The sequence below is a fragment of the Platichthys flesus genome, chromosome 20, assembly GCF_949316205.1.
Source record: "Platichthys flesus chromosome 20, fPlaFle2.1, whole genome shotgun sequence".
Taxonomy (NCBI): domain Eukaryota; kingdom Metazoa; phylum Chordata; class Actinopteri; order Pleuronectiformes; family Pleuronectidae; genus Platichthys; species Platichthys flesus.
Window position 1 is genome coordinate 809,442 of NC_084964.1, and position 25,353 is coordinate 834,794.

At 41.1% G+C, this 25,353-nt stretch overlaps 1 protein-coding gene across 1 annotated transcript in view; it reads right to left on the reverse strand.

Moving 5' to 3' along the window:
* Positions 1-907: 907 nt before the first annotated feature.
* Positions 908-25,353, reverse strand: part of rbfox3a (RNA binding fox-1 homolog 3a) — a 67,217-nt gene continuing 42,771 nt past the window's right edge. Inside the window, exons 7-11 of the mRNA XM_062378710.1 lie at positions 14,139-14,271; positions 11,745-11,784; positions 11,489-11,553; positions 3,031-3,117; positions 908-1,019 (exon numbers count right to left, since the gene is read on the reverse strand). Coding sequence (XP_062234694.1) covers positions 908-1,019; positions 3,031-3,117; positions 11,489-11,553; positions 11,745-11,784; positions 14,139-14,271 — 437 coding nt within the window. The remainder of the gene's footprint in view (positions 1,020-3,030; positions 3,118-11,488; positions 11,554-11,744; positions 11,785-14,138; positions 14,272-25,353) is intronic.

Genomic DNA, 25,353 nt, shown 5'->3' on the forward strand with positions numbered 1-25,353 from the left:
GAGCCCTCCGTCTAGGCCTAGCTCCAGACGGGGGCCCCGGGCTTCCTCCGGGCCGGGTCACATCTCCTCTTTTTTCGTTATTCATTGAGGTTTTTTGAACCATTCAGTAGTAATGGGATACCTCATGCTTCTGGTACTAAGCTACAACTGGGACACTATCTGACACTGTTCACTGTCTTGCATTTCACTTTTTATATCTTTTATCTATTATATATATTTTATTTAGATTATTTCCTTGTAGGTGTAAACCTACTTGGCAATAAATACATTCTGATTCTGATTTTGCAATGGTGGGCATACTTTTTGATCCAACCTGTTATATAAAACCTCCTCCTGCATTCACATTCAGTAATATATCACACTCTTCCTCACAACTTCTGAGTTTCATAATGCATCACTCCATGGTAGCCATTTCTTTAAAAGTTCACCTCCTTTGAGCTGAACAGCTCAAAGACCCATTAGGATAATTACAAACTATGATTCAGTTAGTTCACTTACAATGGAGCCAGGTGTGTCATGGTGTGAATGGTTATATAGTTTAATTAATCCTGCCTGAAATGTGTTTGCCAAAAATTGGTATGTAAAATCAGGATGAAAAAGGCCATTTGAAAGAAGCTGAGTTGTGGAGAGTGAGTAGGTTGTAGAAAAAAATTGTCTAACTCTATCCCAATTTTATGTCCTTTACTATTGTCTATTTTTACTACAGACAGTTCAATACAGATACATTTAAGTCAACACAGAGTAACAAAATGCTAATATAAAAAAGAGGCAATAAACACTACATCAGTAAATGACAATGTGTACACTGTACAAAGGGTATGAACTTGAGTATGATTCTTGGAGTTCAGGATCACATTTGCATCTCTGCAAAATGTTGTTTTTAGTTTTCCATAACATCGGTTTCATTTCATTTGTTGCTGTGTGTTTTTGTCTGTTTTGCGGGGAAGGGAAGGGCGCGTGTCCCCCCCCCCCCCCTTTTCTTGTAGGAAGTGAAGCAACTGCACCCTCCTCTGTAAAGGCTAGCCCGCAACATCAAAGACGAAAAATCTGATCAGTATTCAATGTAGAACCGCTGTTTGTAAAATGCATACTTACATTAAACCTCAGAGGAAATGTCCTCCCTTTTAGTATTGGATCGTTGTTTTAGTGTATCTTTGTGCATGAGGCTGGTAGGACGTGTCTGAACATTCTCATTCAACCAGGTCATGGTATCTTCAGAAGTTGTAAAAGAGTATGTAGACAACAGGACTTGTTTGTGTTTCTTGAATACGTTTCACCTCTAATTCCAAAACGCTTCTTCAGTTCTAACTGACTAATGGGAGGTTTTAGGTATTTAACCTCTGTGGCTCTGGACCTGTATTGAGAATTGTTATATTAAACAGGCGGGTCATTAAAACCCCTCCTGCAACTAGGGGTCGTTTGGGTTCTCTGAGTCAAGGTGTGAATGGCTGTTGACACATGGTTGTGGTCCTTGGACCGACCCTGCTATTGTGTTAGTCATTAGGGTCTCTGGAGTTGGGTGTTGAGCTGTCTGGAGAGAGAATTTAGGGCAGCATTGTAGGTGGCTAATAGTTAATAGTTAATGTCTTAAACCAGAGGGACAGGTGGACGTGTTATTCTATGTTGACAAAGATAGCTTCTTTCAATCCTCTTTCAAACCATCTGTCTTCTTTAGCCCAAATATGCACATTACACCAGGGAAACAAAACAACCACTACATAACAGGATGGTACAACACAGAAGAGCCAGTTCCTCAGGCCATGACATCACTTACACTTCAACGACAAGGACCATATTTTTGAGGATGGTAAATCTTTGTGATTTGGCTTGGGTGATAGAGGAAACTTCTTCAAGAAACACAAGCAAGTCCAGTAGCCTTTGCATAATTATACAGGTTCTGAAGGCTGGAAAGACATTTGTGAAGTGAGGAAATGTAATTGAGTGATTGTGTATGTACATCCACCTGGATTGATAAATCAGATCATTTATAGTTGAAAGTAATGAATAATTCCCCTTTGTCTGTCATATCATAGATAATTTTTTTTAACAATTTTAAAATAGGGGTTTGGATTACACATGAGAAAATTGGGATTAAATGGAACAATAATTTGAAGGAAAAAAAGTGTTGGGAAATAAGGGGGCAAATTCAGAGCAATGTTTTAATTAAGTAAATGAAAAGGAAAACAGTGTCATAAAGTCAATGCAGGATTTTAACTAGCATCAAGGATTAGAAGTAGGAGGGAAAGGGGGGTGCATGGGGAGGTAATAGGTTTTTTCTCTTTCCATCACCACAAACATGTCAGCACTCAGTCTTGAGTCCAAGAATATATCCACTAAGCAGTAGCTCTAGTTGCAGCCTGCTTGCCATCCCCTCACCTAGTTCTCCTTCTTCTGTTTTTGTTTTCTCTTTCTACTCTTTTCTACTTACATCTCCCACAGCAGGTTGACGCATGTGCTAGATGACTGTCAATCTTTGCAGGAAGTCCCTATACACACCTTAATATTGTGCTCTGATTATTTCATTACAGCTGCAATATCGTTAAATTTTTTCATCTGTGATGTTATCTTCAAAGCTAGCTAAAACAAACATTAACCATTTGACTCCCCTTGCTCATCTTTCACAGTGTTTCCTGTAAGGAAGAACTCAGAGTCTGGTGGATTTCAAGCATGAAGGTTCAGGCCAATTAATCTGAATGGGAGTTTGATGAGAAAGCATTGTCCATTTGTCATTTACTGAAGTGTCAAAGAGTCACAGGAAACACTAAAATGCATCTCTTAGAGGAAAACACAAATCGTAGGAATAAGTCTAAAAGCAAGAGTAGACTGTTCTGTTTAAGATCTTCCAAGACTATTGCTGAAGCATGTCAACAAATTAATAGATGTGTTACAGTCAATTGATCAAAAACTTTAGTTATACAAATTAATGGTTCATTAGACCCTTTGAGGTGTAAAATGAGGTAAGTGGACATTATGATTTGTCATAGAGTCTAATATAATGTTCAGATACTCTGCAGCTAAGAAACAGAAAACAGACTCACCATAGAGCCTACACTGTAAGTGGCCGCAGGAGCGATCGTATGGTGATATGGGTCTGCTGTTGCATAGACTCTGCCAAAACTATAGAGGAGAAAACAGGCAGAAACTGTGTTTAATATGATAATACAGTAGAAAACCACTATTGTAGCTTAAAAGTTCATAACACCAAAACCCAATCCTTTTCACATTAATTGCCACTTTAACACTGTATATTGGCAAAGCCAGCAGGAGGGTATTGTTTTTCCCGTGTGTGTGTTTGTGCGTATGTACAAAATAACTCAAACATGCATGAATCCATTTTCACCAAATCTGGTGGGTTTATTACTCCTACTCTCAGGGAATCTCCTGATAAACATTTGGAGCTGATTGGTCAAAGGTCTAGGTCAAATTAAAAATGGTCAAAGAAACACAAACACAGCTTTGTAAGTGATGGCATGAATAAGTCAAAAAGCAGTCAGAAAAGTAAAACGTGCCCATATCAAAAGTTAAACTTAGGGTAATCTCAATCAGGAAGACTATCTTTATGACCCATTAATTAACAATTCCCTTTTTCACTCTATCCACCTTTTCTTATCATCTGACTGTGGGAGTTTTTGATAATCCAATCAGATTTGGCCAGAATCTAAATCAACCAATCATGGTGTTGCTGTCAAACTGTATATTTGTCATAACAGTGACACAATACCCCTCTGCGAAGGAGGGGTATTGTGTTATTTGTGTTCAGTCTTCTTAAGTGGACTCCTGTAGTGTGCAGGCTAATAATGCTTGATTTGCGTTCATCATTAAAAAGTGCCAAACTTACAGTTAATATAATTTAAGTAGCATTATGATGAATCTGCACTTGTGAAAAAGGGGTGCCATCTCCTATCGAAATCCAAATCATTCTTCTTATTTGTTTGATTTATTACAAGCCCAATGTCAAGATGCAATACCGGTTACTTTGATTTGACTTCAAATAACACAGGCAACAAGCAGGTATACAATTATGAGGTTTTATCTACCCTGAAGTGAATATTTACAATGATGATTACACTGAAATATCCCTAACTATATAACCCATAAGGATTTATAAAAAATTAATGAATAGGCGGTTATTTTGGGGGCAGATATTATGTTGGCAGATATTATGTTAAGGTGGGATTGTACGAAGCTGGCGTCTAATCTATTTCTGATGTGTAGGTGTCGGAACCAGAGCTGATTTAAACATTTTTATGCTTAAAAATGCTTAGAGTTGGTCATATAACAATCAATCTCCAAAAGAACAAAGACAAACTGAAGGTCATGTGTTCAAGCAGAGCCAGCCAAAAATATATCAATGATATTCTGTCTATCTGTCTCACTGTTTATATTGTAGGAGGTTAGACGGGTCCCTCGGGGTGGTTATCGGACTGACTGGGTGAGTTATCAAAACCAAAGAGCTGATCATGTACTTCAGGAAGTAGGTACCCCTTCTGCAGCCTATCACCATCAAGGAGACTGAGGTGGAGTGGTCTGTTGCTTGGTCCCTTGCATGGTATTACTGCTCCTTGACGTCAGTGACACCAGTGATTTGACACCATTGATCATAACATTCTGATCAATAGCTAATTGCTCTTAGATGATTCCAAGTCATATCTCTCAGATAGACAAATCTCCATTTCCATTCGAAATAACACCTCATCCTTCCGCCACAAGGTTCCATTCTTGGCCCCATCCTATTTTCGCTCTACATGCTTCCATTAGGAAACTTCATCAGCCATTTAATGGGATATCAGATCATTATTATGCTGATGAAACCCAAATATACTTGTCATTTAACTTCCTTCAGTCAAATTCAAATAAAAATGAAATAAGACAGCAGGCAGACCCCTATCATTTCTCGGTCCCATGGCAGCCAATATTGAAACAACAGCTACAAATCTAGGTGTCAAATTCGAACTTCATAACACATGTTACCCAAATCATTAAATCCTGCAGCCTATAGGTATGAAACATTTCTAAATCAATCGGTTCCATCTCTCCCTGACCTAGGAATGTTAATGCATGCCTTTGTTTTCTCCAAAGGCATGCATGCCATAGGGGCGCTATGCCATGTAGACCGACTGTGACGTCAATTCTAGTCGTATTCCCATTCAGCGCACTCTATCGTATAGTTTCTGACATAGAGGAATCACAAAAAATAGGGGGAGTTGCTTTTTTCCAGAGCTTTTGGGACGGTAGACATGCCAGACACCCAAATTAGAAGCACTACAAAAGTGGAATTTTCATAATATGTCCCCAAAACTGCAGGATTATAAAATTCAGTGACAGCTGCAAAATTCCCAATCCATGAAATTGCAAAAGATAATAATTTTCAAAATTATGAAAAGAGGCTTTATAGAAAGATAAATATTATAGTGTTAATCATGGTTGGATGGTTCGGTTCTGTCTGTGTAATACCGGACGTGGTTCAGCACAAAGATCTTTATAATAAATATATATATAGAATTTATAAGAGCTGAACACTTGTTTCCTCCTCATCCTTCTATCCACATACTCCGGTATCAGTGCCTGTGCATCAATCATAAATCAATCAAAATTTCGCACAAGTGTCACCACAGCATTTATGTTTGCACCAACCGGACCAAGAACATCTAACATCAGTGGGATCCTAACCTCCACTCTGGGATTATTATAATGTGGAAATTGACGTTTGAACACAGTTTATTTATAATAAAGATAAAAAAAGACGTCCCGTCCGAGCCCGACGACGACACACAAGATGGCGACCTAGCCGAGTCTGATTCCGCAGATGGACTTGACCCTGCCCTTGCTAAAGCTCTGAACGTAATGACCTCCAACACTATTAAAGTTATTGATGAAAAACTCTGTCCTTTGGCCGAGACTATCCACAAACATGCTAAGGAGAGCCAGGCCGCAAGTGAGCGGCTGGATGAAGCAGAGGCTAGGCTACTAGCAGTTGAAAACTCCTCCTCCACACAAGAGCCGAGGATCGTGGAGCTGGAGAAACAGGTCGCTGCTGCTGCGATTCCACGCGTTTAGAGTCATGGAGACAGCGTGCCAGGCGAGCCAGGATGGCGGCTTAACCTACGTTGGAGCCAAGGTCTCTTTTTACAGCGATTTCTCCTCGATGGTGGCATACGATGCAGTGAAACAGCGGCTTCGAGAGCGAGGGATGCCGTATGCTATGCTGTTCCCGGCTACTCTCCAGGTGACACACGGAGACTCCAAAAATAGCTTTTCCACCCCGGAGGAGGTGAATCTCTGCCTGGATGATAACTTTGCGGACAGCCGTAGTTCTTCCACTCAGGCTGGCAGATCATGCTCCTTTTTTTCTACATGTCGCTTTCTCTTGAGCACTCTGAACATTATGAACTTAATGAACGTTTCTTAACCTAGTGGCGCGGCTGCTCTTGACGTGAATATCGCGTTTCCACCTTATTTCGTTCACCCCCGTATGGAGGCCTTTTTTGCATACATTTCATCATATGCCATCAGTTTGCTCTTGGTGAGTTTGAAAGCTGTTTGTATGGTGAACAGTCCCTGTTTATTCGGGTAACGACCCTCAGTTTGTTTTTCTTTTTTGTACATTTGTTATGCTTGTTTAGTGTAGTTCATGTGTTTAGGTCAGTACATGACATGTATATAAGATTTTTGTGGAGGTATCAGTGTGTTTCTATTCCTGCCCTATGCATCATATAATGAGGGTCATGGGAGGCATATACAGGATGAATGTAGGCTTAACCCGCTCTGACTCTTATCCTGCCCTGGTGGCAAATAGTGTCTTATGGTCATGTCTGATTTACATAATATTAAGATCTGTTCATGGAACGTCCGTGGCCTACAAAAACCTGCCAAGAGGACGGCAGAATTATCATTTTTGAAGAAGGAAAAATTTTCTATTGCATTCCTCCAGGAGACTCACCTGGAGGACAAGGATAATGCTAAATTGCTGAGGAGCTGGGTGGGGCACGCCTTAGCCTCCTCATATTCCCCTTTCAGTAGGGGCGTTGCCATTTTGATTAGCAAAAAGCTGGCATTTAGGTCTCTTAGTGTGTCAAAGACAGCCAGGGCCGGTATGTAATTGTTAAGGGAATACTCGCAGGGAAAGAGGTAACATAATCTATATTGTCCCCCAGCTTACTCCCCTGATTTTCTTTCGAAGGCTATTGCAGTTTTTATGGAGCGGGCATCAGGGGACTCTTTTGTGGGAGGAGATTTCAATTGTCACCTTAATCCCTCTCTTGACAAACTTCAATCTGACATTTCTCCCCCTTCTAAGCGAGCAAGGGTACGCTCTAATATATGTGTTGATATTGAATATTGTGATGTATGGAGGCAGCTTCACCCTACTGATTCAGAGCTCATTTTTTTTTCGGCCCCACATAAAAGCCACACCAGAATTGATTACAATTTTATCCCCTCCTCAAAAATGTCTCTTGCTTTATCTTGTCCTATAGGCAATATTGTGTTATCGGACCACGCCCCCCTTTATTTATTTGGTGTATTCTCTCTCGCTGAGGAAAGGGCACTGTCACAGTGCTGGAGATTTCAACCATACCTCCTCAAAGACAACAAGTTTATCTCCTATTTTACTTCCGAATTTAAGATTTTTTTATTCTATCAACTCACCAACCCTCTATCCTCTGGGAGACGTGTAAGATATACTCTCGTGTACTGATTATGTCTTTTGTTGCATCCAAGAGACATGGGAAGAATGAACAGCGTAGACTTCTCGAATCTCGATTAGCTGAACTGGAGAAAAATCATATATCTAGTCCTAGACCTGATTTAGCTGAAAGAGTTTAGTGGTATTCTTTTAGACCCTCTGTTGTTTATGCTCAATCATTCATTGGAAAATGGAATTTTACCTCAATCCCTTAGGGAGGCCAACATCTCTCTCATCCTTAAAAAAGGAAAAAGTCTGGACAGCTGTGCCTATTACAGGCCAATAGCCTTACTCAACTCTGACCAAAAATTGCTCTCCAAAATTTTGGCCTTACGCCTGGAGAAGGTTCTGCCCCATATTGTCAAGGAAGACAAAACGGGTTTTGTCAAGGGCCGGAACTCCTGGGATAATGTGAGGAGGCTCCTTAACATCATTCATCTAACTCAGAACTGCAAAGACCTGGCCCTCGTGCTGTCTCTCGACGCCGAGAAGGCATTTGACCGGGTCAAGTGGTCGTATTTATTCTACGCTCTAGAGGAATTTGGCCTAGGTGACAATTTTGTGAAATGGATTAGGGTTCTATATAATACTCCGACGGCAGCGGTTCTGACTAATGGGCTGAGATCCGATAACTTCCCCCTCCACCGCGGGTATAGGCAGGGTGACCCCCTCAGCCCCCTGCTCTTTGATATTGCTATTGAGCCGCTATCCCAAGCAGTAAGGCAAAACACTTTAATTTCTGGTATTTTCGTTGGTGAAAAGGAAAACAAAATTACTTTATATGCGGATTACATTTTGATACATTTATCACAACCCCAAACTTCTGTTCCCTGCTTGATTGAGTTCATTTTGTCAATCAGTGCCTTTTCAGGATATACAATTAACTTAGCAAAATCAGAGGCCATGCCCCTGGGGTCGTTAACATTTGTTCCAGATATGGCACACATGTAACAGTGCATGTAACACCCACTTTGGTCAGATGTTTAAGTACAATTTCCCCCCCTCTTGGATGCTATAAGGGCGGACTTGGATCGCTGGGCCCCTCTCCCTCTTTCCAGGCTAGGTAGGGTTGCTCTTATAAAAATTAACGTCCTGCCTAGATTGCTGTACCCACTGCGAATGATCCCTATCTTATTATCCAACAAGGTTATCAAGGTGCTTGAGAGCTGGCTAAGCTCCTTCATTTGGAGCAAAAGGAAGCCCCGTCTCAAGATGATAAAACTTCAAATGGCAGGTTGTGATGGAGGGTTAGATGTGCCAAATCTCAGATTTTACCAACTGGCATCACACCTGTGGGTGATTGCAAGCTGGCACAACCCTTGCTGAGGGTTAAGGACAGAGGATGTCACACCCTGTTAAAGCCCTATGAGATGAATTGTAATTTGTGAATATGGGCTTTACAAATAAAATTTGATTGATTGATTGATTGATTGTGATCCAGCCTCGATTTGGCACGATATTGAATCCTCTCAGTCAAAGTGTCCCTTGTTGAATCTATTGTTTATGAAATATCCTATATCTGTTAAAAAACACTGTTCTAACCCTGTCACTCTTAGTACCATCATAGCCTGGAGATCCATTCGCTCTATAGAAGGCTGGGCTCAGTTATCGTCTCCTCTTACTCCCATCCTTGATAACCCGGACTTCCTGCCAGGCTGTAGGGATCAGGGCTTTAAAGTGTGGAGCACCCAAGGGCTAAAGAAATAGGTGATCTATTTAAAAGCCAGACTTTACTATCTTTCCAGCAGTTGCAACAACAATTTGGTTTGTTCAATCAGGGTGATTTCTAGATGATGCTGACTGGCAGGAAGTCTGGTCTCAGGCCATGAACATTTTTGTGTGTAACGGCACCAAATCCATACAGTTCAGAATTGTACATCGCACGCATATAACACCTGTTGTCAAGAACAAAATGCATGCTAATATCTCCCCGCCCTGCTGGAAATGCAACTCTGAGACTGGTAATTATGTCCACTGCCTCTGGTCATGTGTGAATATACAAAGCTACTGGTCTAGTATTGGGATTGAACTGACTTTTATCTTTGGTGTCCCAATACGGATGGACCCTATGTGCCTGATACTTGGTCTCCCGGATGATCGGATCACTGACAGTAAACACAGGATACTTTTCAATATACTGTCTTTTGCTGCTAGAAAGAACATTCTACTCTTCTGGAACAAGAATGTTGCGCCAACAAAAAAGTCATGGAACAACATTGTTATGGACTGCATTCCTAGTGAATACATCACGTGCATGCTTCATTACAAAATAGATGCCTTCTATAAGGTCTGGGACCCTTACTTGCAGCATATCGGGCCCACACTGTCATCTTCCTTGCCTTGTGGATTTCCCAGATCAGCCTAGCCTGTCTTTGTGACTTTGTCTTAATTGGTTACGTGCACCTTGTAGCCTTGCTATGTTTGTATGCTCTGTATTGACTCCTATCTGGACTCTGCCTTGTCTTGAAGTGGGGGATTGAGGGGGAGGGGGGGCGGGTTGGAAAATGTGCCCACTGTCATTTACTTTTATTTTCTTAATTATTTTCTATTTACTGTACCCACATGCCCACATTCTGTTGTTTTGTTATATTTTCTGTCGTGTCTGAGCAGTTCTGTATGTTTTGTGTTATGAGAAAATGTAATAAAAACATTATTAAAAAAAAAAAAAAAAAAAAAAAAGGCAAATCTGGCATGTATGGCAGTACTATGTAAGCCATGTGGGCCACTCATCAGTTGATTGGACATCCTTACCTCTATGACTTTTTAAACTAAATGCTTTTCCATTTTAGAACATAGAACATAGCACATGGAGAATATCCATTGTATGTTCTAAAACACTACTTTATGCCAACCAGTTGATGTTTGGATGTTGTTGACATGACCACCAGCAGATGTTAGGGGAATGTCTTCAGAAGCATAGAACTATTTTATTCTATAAATACGCGTCACTGATCTGGATGAATACCTGGCAGGCTCCAAGAGCTCTAAGTGCACTTGCACAGGGAGTTGAGCAGCAGTTCCGGGCAGAGTGCTGCCTTGGGTAGAGTCGGGGGAAGCGATGATAAGATATGCCACAAGACCCCTAATGTTAATGGTTTCGAGTTGCAAGAGTGATGGGAGCTTCAAGGGAAATTATAATTGAAAGATGGAATGAACCACACTGTACACTAAAATAAATTAGACATTTGTTCCATAATCATTCTACACTATAGTGTAAGTGGCAGTGCCTGTCACATGCCACCAATGTCATCAATAATAAGGCACTTATTTACAGACTAAATTTAACAAGATGAGCAGTGTCAATATATAGGAACATCAATGAAATCTATTTCAAATTCGCCCAAACTATGTTTAACGTCTGCTCCTGTGTTGGACTTTGTGTTCCAACGAGCCAACATGATGTGTTGGATCCCTTATTGCTGAATCCTTTGGGGTTGATGATTTATCATCCACCTGTTTAAAAATGTTGCATTAAAATCAATACAATTAAGCTGACGCTATTATGCCCTATGAGACAAAATGTGATTTTTGAATATGGGCTATACAAATAAATTTGATTAATTGATTGCGGAAATAATTTAATCTTTTTCTATTCCATGAGCCATTTACCAGATGACATCACATTCAATGTAGGCTTCGACATGGACCTTTTGTAAACAATTCCACCACGCATCCATATATCGGTGCACATATTTGGTATGGCTTACAGGCAGGTAAGGAGCCCAGGCTGTGTTTTAAGGAATTTTGAATGCAACAAAAATATTATTTCCAGCAAAGTTTTAACAGAACCGAAAGCCAACATACCTGTCGCTGTATGCAGCTGCAGCCGTACCGGTTGGCTGTGCATATCTATAAGCTGCATATCCTCCCTGAGAAGAGATGGGGGGATTTATTGTCAAATCATATTAGAAACCAAAAATTGAAGCCAAAATGAATCTACAATCACAAACGACTATAAGTAAAGCAATGGGAAAGATACTCAGTTACAAGTTATTTTGATGATTAATCATCATGATTTTAAGTATAATATTTTGGTAGATATATTTGGATTTTGACTTACATATACATCTGCCCCATAGAAGCCATCCAGGTAGACCACACTGTTGATAAAGGAAATGAAACATTACAAATGTTTCCATTCAAATAAATTAAATGAATAGGTCATCTGAAGTTTTTGTTACAAATTTTTTAACTTAAGAGTCACAACTGGATAGTATGTCTGTAATTAGGGACAGCTGTCTTCAACATGATTCTGTGCAAACTGCACATATAGAAACACATACACACAAAATGTTCTAGCACATAGGTAGCCGGCCTCTCCACCTGTTATCACTTTTTTGGGAGGTTTGATCACTGACCCTTGCCTCTCAACTCCAACATGGTACACTGGGAAATGGGCAATATTTGCTTATGTCATCTACTTTCAAGTGACTCTGGGAGACTGTAGTATGAAGGAAGTGATATTCAGCCTGCTCTTAATTCGTTCATGATGAGTAAAGAAATTCTTCCATCACGCCACTCCCACTAGCGGTAGTAGGAGGGCTGAATCTGTTAGAGGCAAATAGGTTAGAGACTACTTCATATTCCTATTTTGTGTTGTGTGTGTTTATGATACATATTATCATGCAGACAGATGCAGGGGGTAGAAGGATCGGAACTTGCCGTTGCCATTACGTCATCCACATGCCTTTCCTGCTCCATCATGCTCACCGATGGTTTTATAATGATTTAGCCAACTAAAGGCCGGAGCATGCTTCTGCAACTGCGTCTGCGGCTTTTCCGCAGCTGTGTCGAAGGACTGGTTGTCATTCATGCTTCTCAAACCGTTTCGCCTGTTACAAAGCAATTCCCCACCAGAACACTAGGCGGAGTAACGTTTTTTGTTGAAGACGGTTAGAGACGCCTTCTTTCTTCTTCGTCGACTGTTTATTTAGATCGCCATGGCGGCTTCTCATAGTCTATTTCTGGCAGACAAATCCGCCAGTCAGTGACAGGTTATGCAAGTGGACATACTTTCGGATCTCTTCTGCCAATCGCTCTTCTATTTGGTACTTCTCCAGATCTAAACAAACTTCTGAGTGCACGCCAAAAAATAACATAAACACACAATAGAGACAACATATGTCACAGCCATGTGATGTAGGGGTTGCACTGGTGGTGGTCAGATGTCCCATGCCACACCTACTTGTATACATGTATGTTATCTCATATATTCTTATATGTCACATCAAAATACTGCACCTTACAGTTGAATAAATATCTACGAGTACATATAGTTGTTTTTTATTTCTCAGCTCACCACACAGTTCATAAAGGAGCCATGTTATCTCTGTTAATGCTTAATCATCAATCTTCTGTCTAAGCTGCCAGAGAATTTGGCACAAATTCAGCAGTAATTCCTTTGGCCTGTAGGTGTTTCCAGTAGCACACTGATGAAATCCTGAGGCCCATTGTCATACCATTCATTCGTCGCCATTGCCTAATGTTTCAGCATGATAATCCCCAGCACCATGTTGCGAGGATCTGTGCACAATTCCTGAAAGCTGACAACAATCCAGTTCTTACATACTCAGCAGAAATATCCAGCAACTTCCTATAGCTATTGAAGAGGAGTGGACCAATTTTCCAAAGGCCACAATCAATAATCAATTATATGAAGCAGATGTGTTGCACTTTGTGAGACAAATGGTGGGCATGCCAGATACTGACTGGTTTACTGCCCCCCCTAAAAACACAACAAAACAACATCAATACCCTATGTTAAACTATAGTGCCCAATTAAAGTATTTCTTAAATATAAACAGCACCTTATAAAGTGGCCTTGATTGTAACCAGTCCAAGGCACATCTGTGCAATAATCATGCTCTATAATCAGCATCTTCTCAAATGTCACACCTGTCAGGTGGATGGATTATCTTGGCAAAGGTGCGGTGCTCACTATCATTGATTTTAACAAAGTTGAGAACAAAATCTGAGAGAAGAAAACCTTTTCTTTGCACAGAGGAAATTTTACATCCTTTACTTTAATTGTATGAAAAAAGAGCCATAACAAAAATGTATTTATTTTACTAGCATACAGTTAATGACAAATGACAAACTGAAACATTCTCATTATTCTTCTCTCAGCATTTGGCCTTTACTCTCTGTATTCATCTGCATTTTTCTTTCTTTTTCATCTATTCTTATTCTCTATCTCAGTCTTCCCCTTCCTTTTCACAAGGTATCTTGCCCTCGCTGAAGCAGACCCATCAAAGTATATAGCAGAACATTCACAGCCGAAAAAAGATTGACAAGGCAAATTTGTCGGGAGCAATATCTGTTAGTTTTTATGTTTTCAGTATTACTATGAATTTGTTTTGTGCAGATGCATATTTTAAGTTGTGAAGACATGTCATACAGTTTTGATTGTGTGTATTTGGATGTGTGTATGTTGTGTGTGTTAGCAGGCACTCACGCTCCATAGGCAGGGAAAGGTGGAGTTGGAGGTGCAGCTCGGAATGCATTGTAGACAGCACGACCCCTCCCTCTCAAGTGAGCCCCCCTATAGGCCATGGCTGCTCCTGCACTGGGGTAAGGAAAGCCTGTCACTGAGAAAAAGACATCAACACACATACATACATACACGCACACACGCACACACACACAGTTGGAAGGACATACTAGCTTTAGACTGTAGTTTATTTATTCTGTGATGAAAACACAAAACCAACCAAGTATAAAAATGAAAGGGTTGGGGTTCAGTATTTCAGTAGTTGCTATTAAAAAAGATGGATACTTGATTTAAAACTCCTAAACAGGAGGAGCATAAATTACATCAAAAACAACATCAGCAACATTCCAAATTTCTATACCACCTTTTAAAAACTAGATTGTACACCTGATATAACTACAATAAACACATTTTTATTTTAAGTATAGATCTTAAGTTATCTGAACTTCATGCAAATATTTCCAATAGACCCACCACATTCGATTACTTTGCGCAACCACTTCAAGCCAGATCACATAACGAAGCATCTGGATCAGATGTTTAACCCACTGGATTTAACACTTTTGGACAACGATATCACCCCTATTTATTAAGATCATAAGAGAAGTTTATACATTTTCAAACATCCCAATAATCAGTAACGTTCTATCCATGAAACTGGAGAAAGTAATCATCATCTTAATTTCTATTCAACATAATTAATGATTGGTTGAGGTGAATGCCACATTAAATAGTTAAACCAGAGACTCTGTTCTGTTTCCAGGGTTACACATATTGGCAAGAAAGACATGCTTTTCCCATTTACTGATATGTTCAATATCAATATTTTTGTTTGTTAAATTTGGATCATAAGTAAAATTGCTTACAGAGCACTTGACATCATGAATTCTGACATTATGAATTGTTATGTTGAAATAGCAAAACATTCTCTACTGATTCTGATTAAATATGATGAAGTTCTACTCTACATTCAAGCGATAGTAAATTTACTCATTATCTACTCACCATGACCATAAATGCGACTATTATTTCCAGCAAGACTACTTGATATTCTATATGTTTACTCAGTTACTCTACCATTATAGACAATAACTCCTTAGTTCATTTACTTTCCATTATTTTACAAGCTGTTTATATAATGGATGTTGTTAATACTCTTTATAATACAATTTCACTTCTGTCCATCCTGGGAAAAGGATCCCTCACATGTGGCTCTCTCTGAGGTTTCTACATTCTTTTTACCCGGTTTATAGGTTTTGGGTAGTTTTTCCTAACTCTAGTTCAGGGTTAAGGACAGAGGTTGTTGCACCTTGTTAAAGCCCGATGAGACAAATTGTGATTCATGCATATTGGCTATACAAATAGAATTAGATTTAACCACTAGCACCAGTGGCTAGACCCCAGGGGGAATTCCTGTACTACGTTCTTTTTCACCCCCATCTAATCCCGATGGCATCAACAGAGGTTTCTAAAAAGCCAAAAGATTATTACATTAACATCACTTTCTGTGCGCATGTCAATAAATACTGTTAAAACGTTGAAGCGAAGTTGCTCCTCATTGAAAAAGAAAAAAATCTTTTTTTTTGTCCTGAGGACCACTTAAGGGACTCTACACTACAGTTTATATTCACCCACACATTCATACACTGCATCTATGTATAACTCTGTCTTAATTTTTTCTTCTGGCATTTGCCGACTTTTGAATGGGAAACTTTACAATCAATATGCACTTTACATTGTTATTTCCTCTTATTATCCTGCTTGAAAGCAATACATTAGTTTATATATATATATATATATAGACAATAACTCCTATATATATATATATATATATATATATATATATATATACATATCTTTATATCTATATCTATATTTTATTCTTTTTATGAAATGGTGATAACAGAAAGTGATGTACAAGATAGATAAGAAACACAGATAAATGCACATAATGAAAAGACAGACATAGCATGATGCAGTTGAAGTTATGTGTATGATAATGTGGTGATGAAATAAGGTGGTGTTGGGACTTAGTATTTGTGAAGAATAGTTAGGCCTACATGTGTAGCCAAACCCTTCATGTCTTCTTTGTTCTTGAGAAGGAGAGCCTCCAGAACTTAGTCTCCCAGGATGCTTCTTCTTCACACCCAGGTTTCAAAACTGCCCCTGAGCACACCTTTCAACTACTATTGGCCTATTAAATCCAAGTTCCCCATCTTATGTCTCTCTTACTACTCACTCAGGAGAGAAGGGTAAAGCCTGAAACATGCTTCTGCGTTTTCACGGGCCCGTAAGCGCAAGAGCCCTTCCGGGTCCCTTACGTGCTTATGTATCCCTCCTTACGTGCTGACGGGTGTCGACCCCCTTTTCTAAAATTTACGGCAAAGCTCCGCAAGCTCACTCAGCCCGCAAGGCTGTGATTGGTCTGCTCTACATCCCTTCTGGAGCTGCATTTCCGGTTTCATGCCCCATAATACCTGCAGAAATCACGGAAGATTTAGAAGAACGAATATGGACCAAATAGAAGAGATTTGGCAGCAGACATCCGATGGTATGATCACTTGTATAACCTGTCACTGACTGGCGGATTTGTCCGTCAGAAAAAGGCTACAAGGAGCCGCAGTGGCTATGTAAATAAACAATCGACGAAGAAGAAAGAAGGCGTCTCTAAGGTCGTCTTCGACAAAAAGCATTACTCCGCCTAGTGTTCTGGCGCGGAATTGCTTTGTAAGACGCGCAACGGTTGGGGAAGCATGAATGAAAACGAGTCTTGCGCCACAGCGGCGTGAAAAGACGCAGACGCAGTCGCAGAAGCATGTTTCAGGCTTAAAGCTTTTTTTCTATTGACCTCTCCCAGAGGAGTAGGTACCTCTCCCTAACATAAGCTATTCCACCTTCAGGAAGACTTGTAAAACCTTCCATAAGGCAGCGACGTGAGAGCCTGCCTAACAATATCATTACGAAGTGGCAAAGGACACGGCCTAAGCAGCAGATGCACAACAACAGGAACAACAACCATCATGTCCGTGGACTGCGAACAGCACAACAGAAAGGACCTTTTCCCCCTTTTCATGAACTGGGAACATAAGTGGGCTTAATAATTACACTAGGTTATGTACAGAACTGATGACTTCTATTCATGCGATGTTTATAAGTTTGATTTGGGTTGTTGTGGTGTTTGGTAATACGTTATTGGAAAGTGAATGCTAGTTATGTTATGCTCTTTACAGGCATTCTTTGCTTGCAACTAACTACTTTCTCCAACCTGGCACCAACACCTCACACACACATGTGTCATGTGACCTCAACCACATGACTGCACCGTTCCATGTGTTCTTTTGTCTTCATAATGATCAGCCACCATTTTGAAAAATACAATCACACATTCACACACATGCATACAATATTATTTTCACAATAAATGTTTTTCTTTAACAAATGTTGTCTTCAGTAAGTACTTATAGTTCCAAATTCGGAGATAGATCTCAATGACTTAATCAATAAATTGGCTATTTTTTCCCTCCTTTAAAGTGTGTTGCCCCGAGCTAGCATTATTGTCAATTAAAGTTTTTCTAACAGCCACAGTTCAATGGTGTCATGCTTAAGGTATAATAATCTCACCACTGGAGTGGAGATGAAATAGGGTCTCTGTGTGTGTGTGTGGCTCTTTCTTTATGAGGAGGGTCTATTTGGGGTTCAGTATCTTGCCCAAGTACACTTCAGCATGCGGACTGGGGAAGACTAGGATCAAACCGTCAACCTTCTGTTTCAAACATGACTGCTCTAACCCCGCCCTAATTTGTGTTACCAGGCAAAGCTGATCTATTTGATATATTATCTATTATTGTATATTCATATCAAATAGGCATTATATTCATATAATATAAATAAATATACAATGTAACAAAAGTATAACATCAACAAATATCTCTATCGAGTTAGGCATGGACTTCTGTTTCGTAGGGAGAGGTTTTTAAAGCTGACATGTTCTTTTGCTAACTAGGCAGGCGACCGAATACAAAAATGTAAATAGAAAACATACTGAGGTCCCATGGTTTTGACATTTTCTGCAATAATTTCAAAGCCCATACATAAGCTCTCTTGTGAGTTATAATGGAGCCCCCTCCCACATGGCCAAAGCATAAGCAGTGCTTTACCACCTCATCCTTTTTACTTCCATATTCTTCTACAAAAGTTATCAGGGCCATTAAATCATTGGTTGATGAAGGGAATGTTTTTTATTTTTTTTATTAATCCAATAAGGAATTTTAAGATGATAATTGCAATGACATTACTACACCAGTGGGGGGAAGCATTGGACTGCACTGTACTTGATTCTGAGAGGAGAGAAGACTCTCCTGAGACTGCAGGTTTTAACACAATACATCTTATAAGTCACCGGGAGTGTTTAAGATTATTTATGTGTAATAACCAAGTGGCGCTGAGAAGTGCCGGCCCCGGCCATGTCAGACAGCACTGATGAAAGTCCTGTGTGTGTGCAAATCTGATTGTAAACAACTGATGAAAGTCCTGTGTGTGTGTGTGTGTGTGTGTGTTTGTGTGTGCAAAACAATTAAAAGCCGAAAACAAGTTACATTTGCCACCCGTCAGGGGGACAATAAACTGATTTCTAATCTGAAATCATGAGTAGATTAAGTAAACCAGAGGAGTATCAGAAGACCTGCTTATATTTTACAAAAGGATTATATGTATCACAAACAGGCATAGGTTAGGCAAGGCTGCTAATGTTACATTTGGTGTGACAGAGTTTGGTTTTAACAACTTGTGAATTCACATTAACTTGTCGAAGCAATTAGATGTGAAATCAGTGCTGATTGGGTCTGTGTCTCCCGGTCAGGTTCGGGTCCAGCTTTTTTTGGTTCTGCACTGGTCTGGGTTCCAGCTTTTTAAATGTTAGAGAGATCCAGGTCAGGTTCCAGGGGTCAGATTTATAACCGTTGCGTATGCACAAAACGGGGCCTGAAACGTGCGTACGCCACTTCTCACGCCAAAGTTGGGATTTGTAAAAACGAACTTGACAGGAAAATGTGCATATTTCCCAGGGGTCAGATTTATAACCGTTGCGTTCACACAAAACTGGGCCTGAAACATGCTTTTGCAACTTCTCACGCAAACGTTCGGATTTATAAAAACAAACTTGAGAACACAAGAAATTAAGAAACTTTCCAAATAATATCCCAGAGTGGAGGCAAGGATCCACTGATGTGAGGGAATCCGTCCGATGCTCTAAATGGATAAATACTGCCGTGACACTGGTACGAGATTCTGCAAGATGTGTGCATGCGAATGGAAGGATGAGGAGGAAGCGAGGGTTCAGCGATTTCTGATCTCACACATTGTGTTATCCACAGCAGCAGCGGCAGAGTATCTGTGTATTTTCTTTATTAGTGACATCACTGCTGTCCCATAAAGTCGCTCTTCACCTCAACATCACTAACAAACACCTCAACTTCATTGTCAGAAAGTTTCACTTCCTCTTCACATCGCTTGGTCCGTGCGTCCGTCAGGACTCACGGTGGAAACCCATTGGTCAGCTTCATAATTTAATATTCGTGACATGCTTTGCATTGACCAGTTATAGTGGAAATTGAGCGTGTGGAGGGCGGATTTGGAGTTCTGGTTTGTGTGAGCACAGTTTAATAAAGCGGAATTAGCTTTGGCGTACGCCATTTCCGGCTTTTGTGCGTATGCACATTTTTAGTAAGAATCCTACGCACTCTTTTATAAATCCGGCCCCTGGTATTTCCTTGTTCAGTCACCGATTTTTTAGACCTCACACGCTTTTATAGTCTGATTGATACAAATTTGACATAATTTAATCACGGACATATGGAACTTCAGTTAATATGTTTAGTTTAACAGTTCAGTGGCTGGATGAAGACTTTAACATGAGAAAGGCCTAACTGCTCACACTGTGCACAAACCTCTGGGTCACATAAAGTGACTGTTTTTTCCAAATTTTAGCATTCCCTTAAGATGTAATTTTCATAGTTTGTAGGGTCATTGTGATTTTAACCTTTGACCTTTGCCTTCCAATATCAAATTAGACAATTTGTCAGTCCAAGTGAATGTTTGTGCCAAATGTTATGATATTACTTTTGGGCGTTCTTGATCAAATTCACACCAACATGGGCCTTAGTGAAGAGGTTGTGCTTGAGGGGTTTTTTGAAAATGCCGAGAAGCCGGTCAATTTCACTTACACTGTACAGTCTGGCATAACACACTGCACTCCCAGTATTCACGCTGTCCATTGACCATTGCAGAAAGATCGTCCATCTTGTTATCAAGTGAGTGTACATTCAAACATATTTGTCATATGCAGTTAAAACAGGGTCAACAGTACAATGAAAGGTGTCAACTCAGCAGTGCAACAGTAACATTTAAATTGTGTTACATGCAGAGAGGGTTGTAAGTTATGATTGATTTGAATTCTATTTTAGGAACCTGATGGCCTGATGGACGAAACTGTTATTCAGCCCTGCTCTTAAACCTTCTACCAGATGGTAACAGAGTGAACAGTCTGCTTGCTGGATGACTGTATTCCTTGATGATGTTGTGTGCCTTCCACAGACACAGCTGGTGGTAAATGTCCTGGGTGGCTGGGAGAATGTCTCTTGCGCCTTTACCACTGTGATGCGGCCTGTCAGCAAGCGTTCAATGGTACACAGGTAGAAGTTTGCGAGGATGTTGGCGTTTATGCCAAAGTAAATTAACTGCTGATGAGCTATCTTGACTGTGGTGTCTCTTTCAAGTGTCCAGGAGAGGTCCTCAGTGATGTGCACGCCGAGGAACCTTAAGCTCCTGACTCTCTCAATTTCAGCATCACGTATGTGAATAGGGGGGATGTCTACCTCTCTGCTGATTTCTGTAATCCACAATAATCTCCTTCTATTTATAATCATTGAGAGAGACGTTTTTTTCCTTGCACCAGCTTGTCAGTGACCTCCTTTCTGTAGGCCATCTCGTCGTTTGTGATGAGGCCCAGGATGGTCGTGTCCTTGGTGAACTTAACTGGCTGTGCAGTCATTGGTGAATAGGGAATACAGGGGGAGGACTGAGCACACAGCCCTGAGGTTTGCCCATGTTGAGAATCAGCTGGGTGGAGATGTGACGGCCAATTCTCACCACCTGGGGTCTGCCGGTCAGGAAGTCATATATCTAACTGCAGATAGAGATCGCCAGTCTTTCAAAATAATGAAAATGGCTTTAGGGTAAGAGTTCTCCAGTCGATTTATAATCCAATGCAGCTTCTCCAGAGCTAAAGATTTATCCATTTGAGGATGGTTGTAAACAGCTGTGAGATGACTGAGCTGAACTCTCTGGAGAGGTAGAAGGGTTGAACTTTGATGGACAGCAGCTCCAGAACGGAAGAGCAGTGCATTCTTAAAACACTGACATCCATGGCCCACAAAGACTTAACCTTGAAGCACACTGCCCCCATCTCTAGACTTACCTCAGTTCTTTGTTTGGTCGTGCCGGTAGATGGAGAAACCTGACGGAGTGACGGTACAGCCAGGTACGCTGTTCTCCAGCCATGTCTCTGTGAACACCAGACCACAGCAGCTTCTTATTTCCAGCTGGTGTTTAATCCATGCGTGCAGTTCGGACAGCTTGACCAAAGGGAGACAGGGCTTGTATCTGCATCTACTCTCCACCTCTCCATGTTTTCTTTTCTCACCATCGTACCCACTTGTCTTTCGCATCTCCTATCTCTGGTTTAGGGGGAGGACTGGTTTCCCTCTAACCAGAAGGTCAGCAGTTCAATCCAAGTTGTCGCCATTCCGCATAAAGTCCAACATTTAGCTGGGTACATATTCCATCTTACACAAGGAAATACAGTAGTTCTAGTAGAAACCACTCCAAGCAGCTCTGCTGGAGAACCACAGCTGACACGCTCCCTGTGTTGAAAACCGCAACAAGCAGCTGCTCCATGTTGCAGCCGCAGCCAAGTGACAAAGGCGTCAAAATGTTACTCGGATGTTGCTTATCAACTGACATTGCTTGTGGCTACATGCGCTCTGGCTGGGCCTGCAGGCCCAGCCAGAGCTTCCCCCCAGGCTTGGTGGTGCTGTGGTTGGGCTCTGCTCAATCTGGCTAGTTTCCTGCCCTTGAATGTAATGCAGACGAGTACATCTTTAGAGCTCCCGGCAACTCATGAAATAGCTGCTCTGCTCAATTTGTGAAGATTTGTGACAGTTGTATATGTGTTTGATTTGTAAAAATTAAAATACATTGCCATAGGCCAGGGATCGGAAACCTGCGGCTTCGGAGCCTCATGCGCCTCTTCAGCCCCTCTGCACTGTCTCACTGTAACTGACTCGGTTGAAAAACAGTGAAAACAACGAGTTTCTCTTGTAAAAGCTGCTCAGTGATCAGAGCAGGAGCTGTGAGTAGTGTTTGTTTGGTTGGCTCCAGAGTTTATTAGAGTGCATTTAACATCACTAAAATTATTCGTCAACACTTTTGAGCTGAGTACAACGCGAGACGTACAACGCGAGACAGTCAGGACTCAGTGTTAAGGTGAAGGGAGCAACACCCAGACACAATCCGACACCATCGATTCATAACTTAACACATGATCATAAGATTGTCTCCTGAATCATCCCAATATAAAAATGTAACAAATGAACATGATCTAGCTGGACGGCTCTTTTGATAGTAAAGAACCCCTGCCCTAGGCAATTATGGCTAGGGCACCAAAATGGCTAGCAGTGGCCCGGTGTGGCTATTTCCTAGAAGACACAAGACAAAATAATCAGTGAGGTGTAAACTAAAGGCTTAAAAGAAATCACACCAGATTTCACCAGGGAGCAACACCAGACATCTTAAGAATAAGAGAAGACTGTTGAGGTCAGCCATATTCAGCTCTGTAGAAAGAATGGTCCAAAATTCCTCTTATGCCAATCCGATCTTTAGCTACTGATGATTTTTTCGGAAGGTTAACCAATTATTAAATCCAAGTTTCTATTTACTTTTGCCACTTGCACTGTAAATGTTTGTGTTAAAATAGGACTCCAAATAGATATGTATTGTTTTTTTCAGCTTAAGCACTATATTCTTTTATATAGATCAGATCACACTAAATTACCAGTTAATTAATTACAGTTTAATGTCCTATGTTAAATCAGGAATCCTTTGCAACATACTGCCCAACTGCTTCATCTTTGATGATCTTTTGGCAAGATGTTGGAAGGGGGGAAGGTACCAGGGAAGAAAAGAGGGCACTGCTCTCTCGTAGAGCCTGTGGTGACCTGGAGCATCTCTTTCAGAGACTCCATGAGGGCTGCTGGGGTAAGAAAAAAAACCCTTCAGAGTACAGAGTATATTCAGTGATACTATAACTGACTCAAACACATAATATTTAGGGACTGACTGAGGGTGCAAACCATATGATGGCTTCTCCTTATTAGGGTGGACTACCCGGCCACCCTAATAAGGTGGTTCGAGCAACACAATGGCTGCCATTACTGTTCAAATTCAGGGCTCCAAGGGTGTCTTATGTGCTTGATTATGCAATTCAAGCACACAATACAACCCCCAAAACAAATAAAGAGTGCCATTAACTATCCCAGTTGATTAAATACATCTTGCTAATACTAATGCAGTCTAATACAGTAGCCCTGCAGTCTATTATATCTTCATGAAGGTTATATTTAGGTGATAGTTCAAAGTCATGTAAGGGATGCCGGAAGTCAGTCAGAGCTAGAAGTGCTCAGATGAAGTAAAGACAATGCTGTCATATTAGATGCAGTGCAGTAGTGCAACATACATCCTCTCGGCAGAAGGGGGTGCTGCAGCCCTATCAGTAATCCTAATTCCAGGATCCTTGATCTATGTTAATTTGCTGGGTCTTCAGTTTGTGGTACGATAAACCAAACTCATTCAGGATAATCCTGCTGAATTGTATTGTGTACTGCTGAGGTGTTTTTGTGTAATATTTATTCCAACCCATTTTTATCAAAGATTTGTTTACTACTGTGTATGTGACTGTTACTTTTAGCTCTAGGTGTTCATCACATAACATGTACAAACTTTACATCCCAACAAAGGAGAACCAAGTGTGCTTTGGTACAAAGGTTAGGATGAGGGAGTGAAATGCCCTCAGGGAAAAGTCTGATACTGTGTAGACAACTGCTGGACATCTTTCAGTACTGCTGTTGAAGTTCAATCTCCAGTACTGTTGTCCTCCATGAAGACATATTTATTGTCTGTGCTCTGGCAATAACAACAAAAGGATTTGTCAGCACATTCTCAGATTACATCTAAAAAAAAAGCTGTGTAATTATGGAGAACAGCAAACCTAAATGAAACCCCCAACATCAACAGAGTGTACAAACTTCAAATAAACAAATGTCTTTGTACTTCTGAACACAGAAGCTGTGGCTGGGGGGTAGAGTGGTCATCCTCCAACCTGAAGGTCAGCAGTTTGATCCCCAGTCTGACCCATCTGCATGCCGAAGTGTCTTTGAGCAAGATGCTGAACCCTGAATGGCCCCCCTTAGAATAACGAAGTGCTGTGAATAGATGCACCGTATGAATGCGTGTGTGAATCTCTCATCTCATTTTCATCCGCTTATCCGGGGTCGGGTCGCGGGGGGAGCAGCTCAAGCAGGGGGCCCCAGTGTTGAGATATAATCTCTCCACCTAGTCCTGGGTCTTCCCCGAGGTCTCCTCCCCACTGGACGTGCCTGAAACACCTCCCAAGGAAGGCGCCCAGTAGGCATCCTTACCAGATGCCCGAACCACCTCAGCTGACTCCTTTCTAAGTAAAGGAGCAGCGGCTCTAATCCGAGTTCCTCACGGATGGCTGAGCTTCTCACCCTATCCCTAAGGGAGACGCCAGCCACCCTTCTGAGAAAACTCATCTCGGCCGCTTGTACCCGCGATCTCGTCCTTTCGGTCATCACCCAGCCCTCATGACCATAGGTGAGGATAGGAATAAAGATCGACCGGTAGATCGAGAGCTTTGCCTTGCGGCTCAGCTCTCTTTTCGTTACAACGGTGCGGTAAAGCGAACGCAATACCGCCCCCGCTGCTCCGATTCTCCGGCCAATCTCACGCTCCATAGTACCCTCACTCGCGAACAAGACCCCAAGGTACTTGAACTCCTTCACTTGGGCTAAGGACTCATTTCCTACCCGGAGTAAGCAATCCATCG